Here is a 15,229-nt window from a genome sequence, read left to right as displayed (position 1 = left end):
TGCTTTTTCGCTCATGTAGCACTTTCAAGGTCAACGCGCAGTTTTTCCGGTACCGCCTATCGTCACTTTCGCTTGCGTATTGTGTAATATTGTTGATTATTTTATACGGCCATTAGATTGATGGGAGGGGACCTGATTAGGGTTGATAAGGTCGACTGAACAAACTACACTAGGGGTTTTTTTTTTGCGCTGTCGATTGGATTTTGAAGCGTCTTGAACGTAAACAATCAAATATTGCGTCATTTTCTGCGGTAGATTATTGAATTTCGTCTCAATAGTCTCTGCCGGCTCCATGTTGCTTGAGCACGTAGAGATCCGGTCGCAATTTTCTTTGTTTGTGTTGAGAATGGAATAATCAAAACACAAGCTCATAATATCATAATACCGAAGAGGGGAAGGAACAAAAAGAGCGATCACACGACACACACATCCGTCCGTTCCAGCACGCTATTGATAGTGTGCGTTTTACAAACCAAACAACAATGTTAAAAAACTGCATACAATGTACGGAAGCTTCGCACACTGGCACAGGTTAGTTGCAAGTGTGTTGGTATCTAGGTGCTTCCCATGTTGGTGGTGTGCGTGTGGACGTCTCTTCCGGCGACGCAGCAGCAGCAGCATAATATCCTTTGCAGAGCCAGCCAGCTTCGATTTCGATTCAATCCATCGGCCACAGTCGAGCGAGTTGGACGTGTTTTTCGAATCAAGTCTTGTTGGGATTATATTCTTCTCTGCTGCGTGTTTTGAGTCGCGAGTAGTGTAGTGTTTGAGAGGAAAAGGGAGGCAGAAGTGCAGCTCTTCTTTTTTGCGTATCACTGTGTATATCTTCTTTCTTTATTGCTCTTGTGTATCGAAGTTGGTTACTTGGTGAGCGGGGAGTGTTTTGTTGCTTTTTTTTCGGTGATTGCTCGCACCAGGCAGCAGTGAAGGCGTGAAAGGAAGGGAACGAAGAAACGTGTGTGGTGGTATTACGCAGTATTTTTCCCTTGATCGGATTTCGAGAATCAGACGGTGGAACTTCTTTTTTTTTCGGTCAATTACTAGTTAACCGGTGGTCAGCGTGAAGTGGAATATTGAATTTTAATTAAAGACTAGCAAAGATAAGGAAAGTTTTCTGGAAAGACTACCGAGGGAGGATCAGCTGAGGAGTAGCGAAGCGTTTAGTGTTGCAGGAAAAGCTGTTCGGAACAATCGGCAGCCGGCCTTTGCTCTTCAAGGCCGGAGGACATTTTGTTTTTTCACCGGTGAATAGCTGAGGAATTTTCCGTTTTCGATAGCAAATGCGTGTAGTTTGATACGGCGTGAGGAAAACGGTGGATTATTCAACCGACCAGCCGTGCGCGACTCGGGGCCAGTATCCGAAAATAGATCAAGACTGTTGACGGTGAGAGAGCGAAAGTAGGAATCATCCGAAGTGTGTGCGTGAGACTTACGTGCCCAGCAAACGGACGAATCGAGGCGAGATGGAAATCGAAAAGCCACTGAACGGAGACCACTCGGTTCTGAATGGTATCCCGGAGAAGATCAATGGACACCATCATGAGGACTCGTTGAGTCCGGTCGGAAGTCCGCAGACCGTCCCTGTCGGATCGCCTGGCAGTGATGGCCTGATGAAGAAGCCGCTTCCCATACTGGACGAGCGGCTGAAGAAACGGGTCCGCAAGTTGTCCCGATCGAATAGTAAGGACGGTGTGCTGGGAGTCGCCGGAACTCCCAACTTTGTTGCCCCACACAGAAAATGGAAGAACAGTCGACGATCGCACAACGGCTATGGTCGTGGACTTCCAAAGAAGGGCGGAGCCGGTGGTAAGGGCGTCTGGGGCAAGCCTGGATCGGAAATTTATCAGGAAGCCGACGAGGAGGATCAGAACGATCCCAACTTCGATCTGGACGCGTACAACTGTCGCCACAATATCGAACTGAAGGAAGTCGTCCCGGAGATGACGGACGAAGAGTTCCAGAAGAAGGTCGAACCCATCTTCCTGGAGTATTACGAGCACGGGGACACGCACGAGGTGGCACAAAGTTTGGACGAGTTTATCACGCCCGAGCGGAGGCCAATGATTTCGAAGATAGCCGTCGAGATGGCCTTCGAGCACAAGCAGTCCCAGCGGGAGATGACCTCGGTGCTGCTGTCCGACCTGTACGGTCGCACCGTCACCAACAAGGATATTTGCAGCGGTAAGATGTAGCTTGGACTTGGAGAATTTAGGATTTCAACTGTCTTTTTGTTTCTTTAATTAATTGGGTCACTTCAGTGCATGTGTAGACGACACAATCTTACCTGTTGGCTATCTCATGCTCGTTCGTGGTTGATTAATTAGCCTCGCGAGAAAACCTTATCAGTCCATTGCAAGACGATCGGGTAACGCTTAGTTGACGATAAGGGTAGGGTTGTTTTGAAATTGTGCGACCAAAATAGCCGCACATGTGGAGGCTACCTTCCTGGCTGACTGCTGTCGTTTGACGATTTCGAGTGAAAAAAAAATGCACGGCACGAAACTTTGACAACGGTGGGTTTGTTTTGGTTCCCATTCGGGGCTCTCTCTTCAACGCTTGTGGAGAAGCGGGAATAAACGAGAGCTTTTGAGTTGAAATTAAGATATCTGAAGATTGGAAAACATCAACTGAAATTTGTAAAATTTCAATTGAAAGTTTCAAAGTTCAAGTGAAATTTAAAATTTTTGCGCTGAAACTTTTCTAATTTCAAATGAAAGTATAAGCATAGTTCCACGCCATGTTATGACGAATCGATTAGACACGACCTTCTTGAATCTTGCCAACATTTTCAAAATGGCTTATTCCTGAGTGGTGCGGAATCACTCGAAATGGTTGTCGAAAACAGATCCAACGATCAGGACCAACACCAAGGCTTACTAAATTGTAAAGTTGTAAAACAAGTGTATCTTAAAGGCTGGCAACATTTATTCATTCCAATACCATACCAATGAAAGATCAAAATAAACGGGTCTGAGGGAAAACAGCGAAAGCATATTCGATCGTTTGACTTGATATTGATCAGTTTCTTACTTGATAACCATTTTACAGCTTATTCCGACCCTTACAAAATATTGGCTCAATCAAACAATTGTAAACAAATACTGAGAAAGTCACGAACGAGTTCTCATTTTTGTTGTGGAAAAATGGTGCCAATTTGTGAGCGGTGTTGAGAGGATGTAAACAAAGGCAAGAAAATCAATAATTTTCAAGCAAAGTAACTTGAAAATTGAAAGTGATCGACTCCGCACCACTCAGGTAAATTCTAATTATTATTATTTAGCTTTATTAAGGAGGCTTTCAGCCTTGGGCTGGTTCGCCTCCAATACGGTAAGGTAAATTCTAATCGAAATTACGTCCGAGACAAAGTTGTAAGACAAAAATTGGTCCTTCTAAGATTTGTTTAAAAATATAAAATAGTGAAAAAAAGATAACAAAAGGTGACCCTTTCCAAAATGTTTTGAATGTTTTTCATTAAGAAGCTTATTAAAAATGCTTACTGATCTGATATTTTCTAAGAAAATTTAGTTTAAGGTTTAAAAAGTTACTTCAACTGAAAAATTAAAAATCGTAGAACAAGCACTTTTGATCAAATTTTTGAACTTTTTGTTAGTACGCTTTTTTGTGTTTTCACAGAAAATGATTTAAAATTTCTCAAACATTGTTTTCCGAGTGTAAATTACACAAAAAACGGTTTAACAAAAAGGTAAAAAATTTGACGAGAAGTTCTTGTTCTATGATTTTTGTCAATATTTAAGTGTCCATAACTTTAAACATTTCAAATGAATGCATTTTTCATGAGATTTAAAAAAATCAAAAATCTTATAATGACATTTTGAGATATGTAGGATTATAACATTTTTTTAATTTTTTCTTGAAATTACCAAAAAACTTTTTTTGTATATTTTTCCCAAAAAAGAAACATTATTTTTCTCTACAACATAGTCTCAGACGTCATGCTGATCAAAAGTATCGTTTCCGTGCTATTTTTTTTTTTAATTTTAAAGACGCCATCTTGGAAAAAAAATACAAGATCCAAAATGGCCAAATTTTAACATAAATGTGAATCATTGCCCATAGCAAACAATTATGCTAAGCTTCTTGCAAATCGGAGAAGGTCGAGTTTTTCCGATTCGTCATTTGGCGTGGAACTGCTCGAATGTTGAAATATTGCTTTCTGGGAATCTCGAAAGATTGCGAAAATCGCAACTGAGATTCTCAGTGAAACTCGCCAGAGATTCTCCCTGAATCTCGACTGAGTTTCTATCTGAATCTCAACAGAGATTTGCTGAATTTCTTGACGGATTCTCTAGTAGCGTTTCCTTAACCTCAATCTACCTGTGCACCAACTTTCAAAACACAAACAATTATCAAAATATTGCTTGCAGAACTTCGAGATTAGGGCGTAATTGCTTTTGTAAACAAACACGTCATTTGCCAATTTCTCGCGAATTAAAGCTCAATCTCAAAAACTAACAACACAAACAGGTAGAGGAATGATTCCTCTATCATTTGGTATAGTTTGTTTGCGAGATTGTTCTTTTATTCACGAGAAATCGGCGATTGACGTGTTTGTTTACAAAATCAATTACGTCCAAATCTCAAAGTTCTCCAGAGATATCGAGTAAATTAGAAGATTAAGTGAATTTTTCAACCGACTCGAGTATGAATATGGCATTAAATCTGGTTTTGAAAGTTGGTGCACAGGTTAAAAGTGAGGTTACGGGACGCCACTGAGATTCTCTAAATCTGAGACTGTGATTCTCTGTGAATTTCAAGTGAGATTATCTCTCAATATCTACTGAGGCTGTGATTATCTCTGAATTTCGAGTGAGATTATCTCTCAATATCGACTGAGCTTCTCTCTCACTCTCGACTGAAATTCTTGCTCATACTTTTTGACGGTGTGAGGCTGAGATTCTGTCTAAATCTCGACTGAGATTGTTTCCCAATATCGACTGAGATTCTCTCCCAATGACTAAGATTTTGTCTCTTGAAATCTGGCCTTCATAAGACCCCCTTCTACCAAAATCAAAATATCGACTGATATTTTGTCTCATAGCGAATTCGTTTTTTTTTATCGGGGTTGAAAGCAGTTCCAACCCAGTGAGTCGAACAATTCAGTGTGAACCTGAAACTCGGCTGAGGCTAAGATTCTCTTGAATTAGATCTATAAATCTCGAATTAGATCTCTAAATCTCGAATTAGATCTCTAAATCTCGAATGAGATTCTTTTTGAATCTAGACAGAGATTCTTTCTTAATCTCGCCATTGAGTCTCTTTTAAGAGATTCTCTCCCAACATCCACTGAGATTCTTTCTTTATCTCGACTGAGATTCTCTCCCAACATCGGCTGAGATTCTCTCTCACTTTTCTTTTCTTCTTCACAGATTCTTTCTCATAGCTAATTCGTTTTTTATCGGGGTTGAAACCAGTTCCAACACAGTGCGAAACGGAACTTTTTTGTCAGTTCGAACAAAAACAAACGAACAAACTGACGTTTTTCAAAAAACAGGCAGACCCAATCTTGATTCCCGATCCAGGTTGGAACTTAATAATAAACGAATTGGCTATCAATCTCGACTGAGATTCTCTCTGTACCTTGACCGAAATTCGCTGATTGACTGAGATTCTCTATGAATCTTGACTGAGATTCTCTCTCAATCTAGAATGAGATTCTTTCTCAATCTCGACTGAGATTCTCTTTCAATCTCGACTGAGTTCTCTCTTAATGTCGACTCAGATTGAGATTCACTATCAGAGATTCGCTAAACCTCAACAGAGATTCTCTCAACCTCGACTGAAATTGTTTTCCATCCCGATTGTGAGCCTCTCCCAATCTCAACAGAGATTCCCTCAATCTTAACCTAAATTCTCTAAATCTCTTATCGCTCAATCTCAACCGAGAGACTGAACTGTTCGCAATGTCTAATGACATTTCCTCAATCTGTGGAACCGCTTTGCCAATCTAACTCACGCTCTTCCTACCAGGTTTCGACGTGCTGCTGTACAACATGCCGGACCTCATCCTGGACACGCCGGAGGCCCCGCACATCCTCGGCAACTTCATCGCCCGTGCCGTCGCGGACGATTGTGTCCCACCAAAGTACGCTTACGACATAGATCGGGAAGAGTTGTCCCCGCAGGCGCGGGAAGCCCTAATCCGGGCCTGTTCGCTGCTGTCGCTGCACCAGGGCTGGGGCCATCTGGACGACGTCTGGGGCGTCGGCGGTGCACTGCGGCCGGTGCAGACCCTCACCCGGCAGATGGCCATACTGCTGAAGGAGTATCTCCTGTCGCGTGATCTCGAGGAAGCGCAACGCTCGATCAAGGAACTCGAGGTGGTGCACTTCCACCATGAGTTGGTTTACGAGGTACGATTGTCCGCAAGCGCCGTTTAAAATTCAGTCAAAACTAATCCAAGTTCTATCGTCCCTTGCCAGGCCATCGTTATGACACTCGAAGCGCTCAACGAGCAAACCGAGGAAGCGATCTGCGCTCTCTTGAAGTCGCTGGACGACACTTGTATCATCACTCCGGAGCAGATGGAGCAGGGCTTCCGCCGGGTGTACGAGGACATGACCGACATCGTGTTGGACATTCCGTTGGCCTACTCCATACTGGATAGGTTCGTGCAGCGCTGCCAGCGTGCCGGCTTCCTCAGCGATGTCGTCATCAAAGATTTGCCCTCGAGGTAAGTGCCATCTCTCTGTTGTTTTCGAATCTCCCCTTCCCAAATTGGAACATGCCCCGTAATATAGGTTAGGGTGATTTTGGGATGATGCAATCGAGTCCGACACCTGTTTATGCTTTGAAAAGTTAGACTTCCGCGAACGTCTCATATACTTTGGGAATGATCTTTCTACAACAACAACAACAAAAGGTCGCTACAAGCTATAAAATCAGCGCTGGGATGTTGTTTTGCTTTCAATGCGCTGCGCAAAACATTTAATAATGCTGCTTTTTTTATGAAACCGGTTATGGCACGCTGCGAGGGTTGTTTATAATAGACACGTTGGATGTAGGTACCGACATATTACAAAATTCTAATCGATAGAATGTGAATGCATTGCGTTGTTGTATAGTAGATTTAAAAATAGAACCGGGGAATTTGTGAGTATGATAGGTTAGCCGCCTGTAGTCAACGAACCGGTACTAAGCGGTGTGATTGCTACCAAGTTTCAACTAGAGTCAGTTGACGCATCTAATAAGCAACGAAATGGAAAGGAGCGTCGGTCGTCGTGGACAGACAATGCCGGTTCGATAAAAATGACGCTGATGCATCCGTCATAAAGTGCAGTTTGCTAGATGACATTGAACTTTTGTCGCTCCTAGTGTCGACGACTGCATGAAGTCAGGAAACGGTATGGAACAAAGAGACTGTTCGTGTGTGTTGGTCTGGGGGTGTGTACCTAATCTACCGGCTCCACACAACAAAGGCATTCTGACGGAATCTGCCTATGCAAATATTTCTATTGTAAACGCACGTGAGATGGATGCAGATGATAACGATTAGCATCGACTCGACTAGAGAGAGCCGGTTGCAGCAGCGTTCACGGTGTTGGTTTAGAAGCGATTCGGAATACTGAAGGCTGACAACATTTCAAGTCGTTTGTTTTCCTAAACTTTGAATATTTTCATTCTATTATATTTGTTATTAGATCACATAATTTTTCCGGAGATTGATTTAACCAAAGAACCCATTCAACATTTCTTCAGCAAGCAAATCTGATGATTTTCTTGAAGCCCGTAATGATTTGATCGCTAGAAGCCCTTGGAACTTTCGATGGAGACCCAAATTACCTTACTAGATCTCTCAAACTTCCACTAGAGGTCCTCCAAACTTCCTTTGTACTATTTCTGGGATTCTTCAATTCTACCTAAACATCATCTTAACCGAAGCTTAAAGGGGTAAGAGGGGCATAGTGAGTATCCTATGCCCCAGCTTGGTCTTCCAGCCGTTCGGAACAAATTGGTTGGTGGTAGGTTCAATATCATAATGATATTGAACCTACCACCAGTTGATTTGTTTCATGCAGCTGGAGATCCAGAGCCAAAGTGCGGAATGCTCACTATGCCCCTCCTGCCCCTACCTATTTTTTTAATCTTAAATCGCCTTTAAAATTCTTATACGGCCTTGACAAACTATCCAGATTTCACCCTCTTGGAAACTTCTTCCGGAGCACACTTCTAGACTGTTTCGGGATTAGGGCGTACGGATACACTTCCAGTCATACGTTTGGGTCACCAAAAAAAAAAGTTACAAATCAAGAACAACATGTGAAAAGGGCATATGCCCTTTTCTCGCTACCCATATGGCACCCACGCAAACCATCAACATCACCCGGTAGGAAAAACTTTCCCCTTCCCGATGATCATTTTTACATGTGGTTCTTGAAATGTGTTTTGCTCATATCTCTGTCATTTTACGTCAAATTTTCGTTCTCCTTATGTCATATGAAAAGTATTGAATGAAACATGCTTCGTACATACATGGTTTAATTTATTTTTGAGAGTTCACCTACACACTTAAATGTTTTCGCCGAGATTCCAAGAGCCGAGTAGTTCTGCAATTTATTTGGCTGAGATTCGGTAAAACAATTGCCGAGACTAAGCTAACACATAAAATTTTGCTGAGATCTCAGCTAACAGATAGACATTTTGCAGAGATATCAGCAGAAGTAAATGTCGAGGTAATCGGCTGTTGGAGATTTTACCGAGCTAGATTGAGTGTATAAAGTTTTTCGAATTGTACACTGAGTAATCATTACTGAAATGAAATTGGTGGAAGAACTCTTATTCTAGTTGAGAAACTGTGGTGGACAAATTTATAAAATATTTGAATCATGAAAATACGTATTCAAGTCATCGATTCAATAATTTGGGCTCACCCTCGAAACAAAACCTGAAAATGTTTTGGGTGACTCCAAACTTATGATCGCGGGAGTGTATAAGCTCAATCGCAAACAAACTATGTATATCAAATGGAAGAGGAATGATTTCTCTTCCAAACACAACATGGCGTCTAACTGACATTGACGCTGTTATACGAGCTTGTGCCTGCTCTCAACTTTGTGTTATTTGAAGCACTTCCAGAGCTCTTAAAGGGTGAAACGGTCAAAAATTGGTCAATCATGATTAAGTGCACACTGATTATGTTATTGTATACATTATTAAACTTTATTTCTTTTTGAAGTTCAAAGACTACAAAATACAGGAAAATTATTTGATTAGGCTTCCAATTTTCCAAATGCGAACTGTCGGGCTTCACGTTTCACACCTTCCATCAGATTTTGTACCGCTGTTGTATCAACCTTATTTGATGCTGAACGTCGATTTGCTTTGAACTGTTTCTCATTTCCAACTGTGCTCTGAGTTTCTTGAGGTTCCGCTTACCGATTGCCCAATATTTTTCAATTGGGTGCAGCTCCGGTGAGGGTTTTTGTCCTTGGGTACGACTTGCAAGTCGTTGGCGATATACGTTCCTGAGCCATTTTCCCGTAGTGACAGGAAGCGAGGTATGGCCAAAACAGCACGGAACAACTGTGTTTTAATCTTGGTTGACAATGCCAGTTGTCACGAAATACAAATCGCAAGTATTTTTTCGGGAACTTTGACGATTTTTTCTGCTTAAACGTATCTTGAACCTTTCCTTTTCCGGTAGCCGTGTAAACTCTGGACCTGAGAGCTGCTTGAAATCCGCCTTGACGTATATTTTATCGTTCATTATAACGCAATCAATCTGCGTGGGAATAGTTTGGATTTGGATACGCTGTTCCTCTTGCTTCGACGCCATTTTGACAACTGAATGGAAAATGGCAAAATCAAAATCGAGGCAACATTCCGTAAGCAACAGACCTACAAAATGAGGGGTGTTCAAGTTTTTTAAATGCACGATAAAAAAAATCGCCAAGTCGCCGAGTCGACCAATTTTTGACCGTTCCACCCTTTAATTGAGAGCTTTCTACACGCAAAGATCAGTTTACCTAGACGGTACAAAGAGATTACCGAAATTGGCCGTAAATATGGGTAAAATTTATTAACCCAAATATGGGTTCTTGTGAACCATAAATGATTTATTTTTATGCAAATTTGATTTAAATTTACCCATATTTGGGTTAAAAAATTTACCTATATCTAAGTTCATGCAGTTTTCGCCTGATTTGGGTAAAGTAAACCTATATTTGGGTTATCTGATCTTAGCGTGTATGTCAACCAATGCATGAATGCTATAAAATTAAATAAATAATTCTCGTATTATAGTACGCCAAGGAACCTTCTCAAGAATTACAAAAACATTTTAAAATCAACCAACGTTATCTTTCTTTTTATTCGCTTTTACTATTTGAACCGATGGGGGCGACTCTATCTAAAATGCAGGAAATTTTTTGCTTGGCTGTTGTGAGATACACTCGCGCTTAATAGATAGAAACACGATTGATTATGATTTTGAAGATTTCCTGTAAAAAGGTGGAGAGCGATGCGAGTAGATGGGTTTAGATGCAAGAGATGAAAAAAGATTTTTCGTAGATTGATTAGCTAGTGTGAGATTTTTCGACCATTTAAAATCGAGATTTAGATGTGTCGCATCCCTCGATTTGAACACAATAGTTCATTTATCAAAACAACATAAATCCTGAGACGTGAATTGTTTTCAGGGTTCTGAATCATGAATAACTTCTACATATTTTAAACATAGACCAACATGCACCAATTTTTTTTTATCAGTGTGCTGCAGCTGTGCCGACAGTGCCGAGAGTGTCATCAGACTGATTTCTCGCGTAACATTTGAATAGGGCCTATGCTCAAAATGTAAACAAACCGATTTTTGATACCATTCTGTAGCACTGGTAATTAGCTACCAGTCGTATAGGAATGTTCCGCATTATCGATAAAAATCATTAAAAATAACTTGATTTTTAAAACGGCCGATCCACGAAATTTTTCCTATCATTCATGCTAAAACGGCCTAACCTCGGGCCTAACATATATTTTTTTTCGTTCGATGAGTTTCCATTCATAAGCCTAGCGACGTAGAAGGGCCGATGATTGAAAAATTTCAAATCAAAGCTAGGCCCTACTGATTGAGGCAGGGCCGATGATTTATTTGACGTTAAGAAAAGGCTTAGCAAAGGGCCTACAATTTATGATGACAAGCACAACGGCTTAACAAAAAGGGCCTAACCATTTAAAGATTCACAAAAAGGCTTATTACTGTGATATTAAATTTTTATCGATTTTCATGTATTTTTGAAACGTTTCGCATGTTTTGGATGTTGTGTACTGAGATATAGTTACTATTGTAATTGTGAACAATATAAATGCCTAAAATACTTCAATTTATTTATATAGGAATTAAATACTGGCGGAAAAATTTACAATTCATTTTCTGGATTGTTTACATTTTGGTTTGTTTTGAAGAAACAAAACAACAAGCAGTGGAATCATATCCCAGATCCTAACTTTCGTGACTCTCGGTTTGTTGCTCCCAAATTCTATCGGAATCAATCGGAGCTTCGAACGAGAACGTTCTCCGGGGGAGGCACTTCCAATTTCCGCCAGGACAATAACTTCTACTGGATTGGAGTATGATTAGGACTCGGATGAACCAAGCGAACGTGCATCATCAGACGAAACTGGTTCAGGTGCTCTTCAGATTCTGATGAACGCTTCCGGGAGGAGTCTCTCCCGAAAGTCATCGACTCAGTCAAAGATGCGTCGCCAGCGTTCTAGTGGGAGTTTCAACCGGAATCAGACTTGGGTGGGGTTTAATATTTCCACACTGTGTGATAGTCCAACGATCGGACACATGGAGAGAAGTATGTCTCTGGCGAAAAGCAGTGCCGGCCAGAGAACACTCGTAAAAGCTGATTCGCTGTCGATGGTAGGCAAGCAAGCACCGGTGAAGATTCTATCTCCGAACATGGTCCGAGTGATCATCGAAAGCAAATTCATCGATGTCAGTTACGATGAGGAACGAATCAAGGAAGTGAATGTCGGTTGGCTGATCAACGAAGTGGTGAAGCGTTACGGAATCAAACATGGTAAACGACCACTGATAAAACTACTGGTGGCCTTTGTATGGACACCGATCCCTTTACGACCTTCTATGCGACTCGGATTCCATAATCATTTCGTACCTCATAGAGTTCGAAAAGTTGCGTTCGGATCAGTTCTACGAGGATTATTGCAAACATCGCGATGTTGAATGCTTATCGAACTGCTTCAATCGCTGGGCATCATGGAAAACACCGGTCATTTTATACATCGCCGGGACTTCTTCTCCTATCCTATCCACCTTCAAGCCCAACTACTGACCAATCAACATCTTACAATTCCACTTAACCTCCTTCGGTTGTGATTTTAGCTCCGAATCTCCCGCCCAAAATCGATCTACCAACGTCTTCAACGTTCCCTTCACTTCCTCCTTCAGGGTCTCGTTCTCCCCACTAACAAACTCACTAATCACATTCCGAATCGACATTATGACCAGTAGCAGTCCCTTCATAGTCATCTTTTCAATCAGCTTCCGGAACGATGCCACCCCCTGCCCAACTTCGATCAAACTGTTCTGAAACACCAGATCCTTGAACAGGTCGATCGTCTTGAGTGGAGGTTCTCCGATCTCGAAGTCTTCCGGTAGCGACTCCAGCATCATCCGGAAGAATTCCAGTATGACACCAGTTGTACTTGGCAACGGTCATTGCCTTGATGACCTCGCTCATCCTAAAATTTTGTAAATATGTGCGCTGTGAGGAATCCATGGCAGAACTTCGCCGGAAATTCACGGTTGAAGTTATGAAATTAAAAATTGGATTGTGTCAACAGCAATGACTAACATTTTGACACATGCACAGAGCAGGGGCAGATATAGTACAGTGTTGTCAGTAACTTTAAATATCATGAAAATGTCTAACCATGGGTGCCAATGAAAGTGGCCAGGTGTGTCCATCTGTATTTTTGGCACACTATTCTGACCAATCGCTTAACATATACACATTTTTTAAACCCTGGGCTCCTCAGCTTATGCTTATGGACTTGATGAATTTTGATGAGAATGACGATGATGAATTTGATGAGAAATTTCAAGGAACTCTAGGGATGATTTCAAGGGAATTCAGAGGAGAATTCTAAGGGAAGTTAGTTCTGTTGAACTCCAGATGAAACGTAAGAAGAGTTCCAATGAAGTTCTGAGTATAATCTCAAGGGACTCCTGAGTAGGATTCAAAGTAAATACGGGTATACCTCGATATAACGTAACTGTCACTTTTGACTTCCTTAGTTGATTTCTAGCTAACAATCATTAAAACAAGCAAAGTAATAACACCATCAGAGTTATGAGACAATCCTTCATCTATTGGTCATGCCAATTTGAATAATTGAATTGTTATTTGTGAGATATCGACGATGGAAGTTAAAAGTGACAGTTACGTTATATCGAGGTATACCTGTATTGAACAGAATTCTGAGGAGGATTCGAAGAGAATTCCAAGAGGGTTCTGTCACAAACGAAGTGACAGACGGAGCGGCTCGAAAACTTTGGTGACTAACCTGCTATTGCAATTTTTCAGTGTACCACATGGCAACACCACTACTACTGGATTGTACCACATGGCAACACTACTACTAGATTGAACTAGCATTTTCACCGAATGTACTAGAATGTTTTGGTTCTATCTCTTTCACTCTACTCAAAACTGAAATGCATAAAAAAATGACAAAATGATACACTCACACATTAAAAAATTCAGACATGTAACGGAAAATCCCAAACACGGACGCAACGATAGAGCGCAAATCGAACACACGACACATTGCGCATGCTCAGGCTCGGTTGACCGCTCACCATTTAACCAATGAAAGGAAGGGAGGAGAAAAGCAGCTTCGTCATTTGCTTTCGAGCAACGGACGGATAAGCGTCGGACACGACGTATGAGTGAAACAGCACGCATCGCATCAATACGAAGACGACGACGACGACGAAACACCCAACAAGGCTTCCCGTAATAGGCAACACCGGTCGGCATCGACTTGCAACTGGTGTGGCCACCATTTGAAAAACGGAAAGAGTTAAGAATTAATGGATCAACATATTGGTTCCGTCCACTAGCGGTCCAACGTCAAGTCTCTGTTCGTGCCCCTAGGCACAGATTCTTCTACTTTTTACTATATTTAATAAGATTAACATCATTGAGGCTTCATCCTCTCCAGATTTAAAACAAGAATAAAACAAAGAGGGAATTCCGAAGATGATTTCAGGAGATAGGGGAAATGGATGTAATGTCGGCCTAAATGCCCCTAATTTGGACCCATACATAAATTCAGCAATGGACTAAATTTTCAATAGTGACCAAAAATATCCTTTAGTACCGTCCCAATGACACGTTCATCTAGATAAAATTGATAAATAGAAGATTTTTTGCGATGGGCCCAATCTTAGATCCATAGGCCAACAGTAGAGCCATTTCCCCTACTTAGTGAATACTGCGTAGAGTTTATTTCAGGAGAATTCTTTGGGAATTCCTAGATAATACAGTGAACCCAATTAAGAATTTTAAGGGAGCACTACAAAGTGAATCAAAGAGCCTTCTGGAGATAATTTATAGAGTATTAAGGAGCAAATTGTAATGGGATACCAGAGAGAGAGAGAGAGTTCTAAGACGAACTCTGGGAAAATTTTGAGATGATTCTATTTGAATTATTGAGAAAATCCTAAAGAAATCCTGTGAAGAACACAAATAGTATCAAGATGATTCAAACATATCATTGTTTCGAGATCACAGAAGAAAAATCAAGGTATAAAAAATTTAAAAACTTGAGGCTTTTAAATTTTGTGTTTATTGTATCTCATGCTTAGAAGTTTTCTTGATTCTGGATTTAAAAAAAAATTAAATCTTAAAAATTAAGGCACCTAGTATTTTTTTGAAATTCTAGGCTAAGCTTTCAAGATTCAAAACGAACAGAAATACATATTCGAATAGCATATTTTTTTAGCGTATTTTAACGTATCAGGCTTCATTGACAACCTGGAAATGTTTCCGTTGAAGTCCTGGAAAAACCTGAAAAACTCGGGGAATTTTATTTAGCATGATGAGTAGACACCCTGTTTACGCCAAGGGGTAAGTCACTCCGCAGACCAATCTTGGGTCATCTTTTTTGGCAGTGTGCCACAAGTGTGCCGATTGTTTGTAAAATACACATCCCGGCAACCCGGTATTTCTGACACCTTGAA

The 15,229-nt window shown here is 41.0% G+C and overlaps 1 protein-coding gene across 1 annotated transcript in view; it reads left to right on the top strand.

Moving 5' to 3' along the window:
- Positions 1-694: 694 nt before the first annotated feature.
- The window catches only part of Pdcd4 (Programmed cell death 4), a 46,573-nt gene continuing 32,038 nt past the window's right edge, over positions 695-15,229 (top strand). Inside the window, exons 1-3 of the mRNA XM_065221462.1 lie at positions 695-2,181; positions 5,989-6,371; positions 6,441-6,691. Of these exons, the coding sequence (XP_065077534.1) occupies positions 1,464-2,181; positions 5,989-6,371; positions 6,441-6,691 (1,352 nt within the window). The 5' untranslated portion in view covers positions 695-1,463. The remainder of the gene's footprint in view (positions 2,182-5,988; positions 6,372-6,440; positions 6,692-15,229) is intronic.

This window comes from Ochlerotatus camptorhynchus, unplaced genomic scaffold (genome assembly GCF_037179485.1).
Source record: "Ochlerotatus camptorhynchus isolate MF236.1 unplaced genomic scaffold, CSIRO-AGI_Acam_v1.1 ptg000142l, whole genome shotgun sequence".
In the NCBI taxonomy this organism is placed as follows: Eukaryota; Metazoa; Arthropoda; class Insecta; order Diptera; family Culicidae; genus Ochlerotatus; species Ochlerotatus camptorhynchus.
The sequence above is the reverse complement of the archived record's forward strand: the minus strand, read 5'-3'. Positions and strand labels throughout refer to the sequence as shown.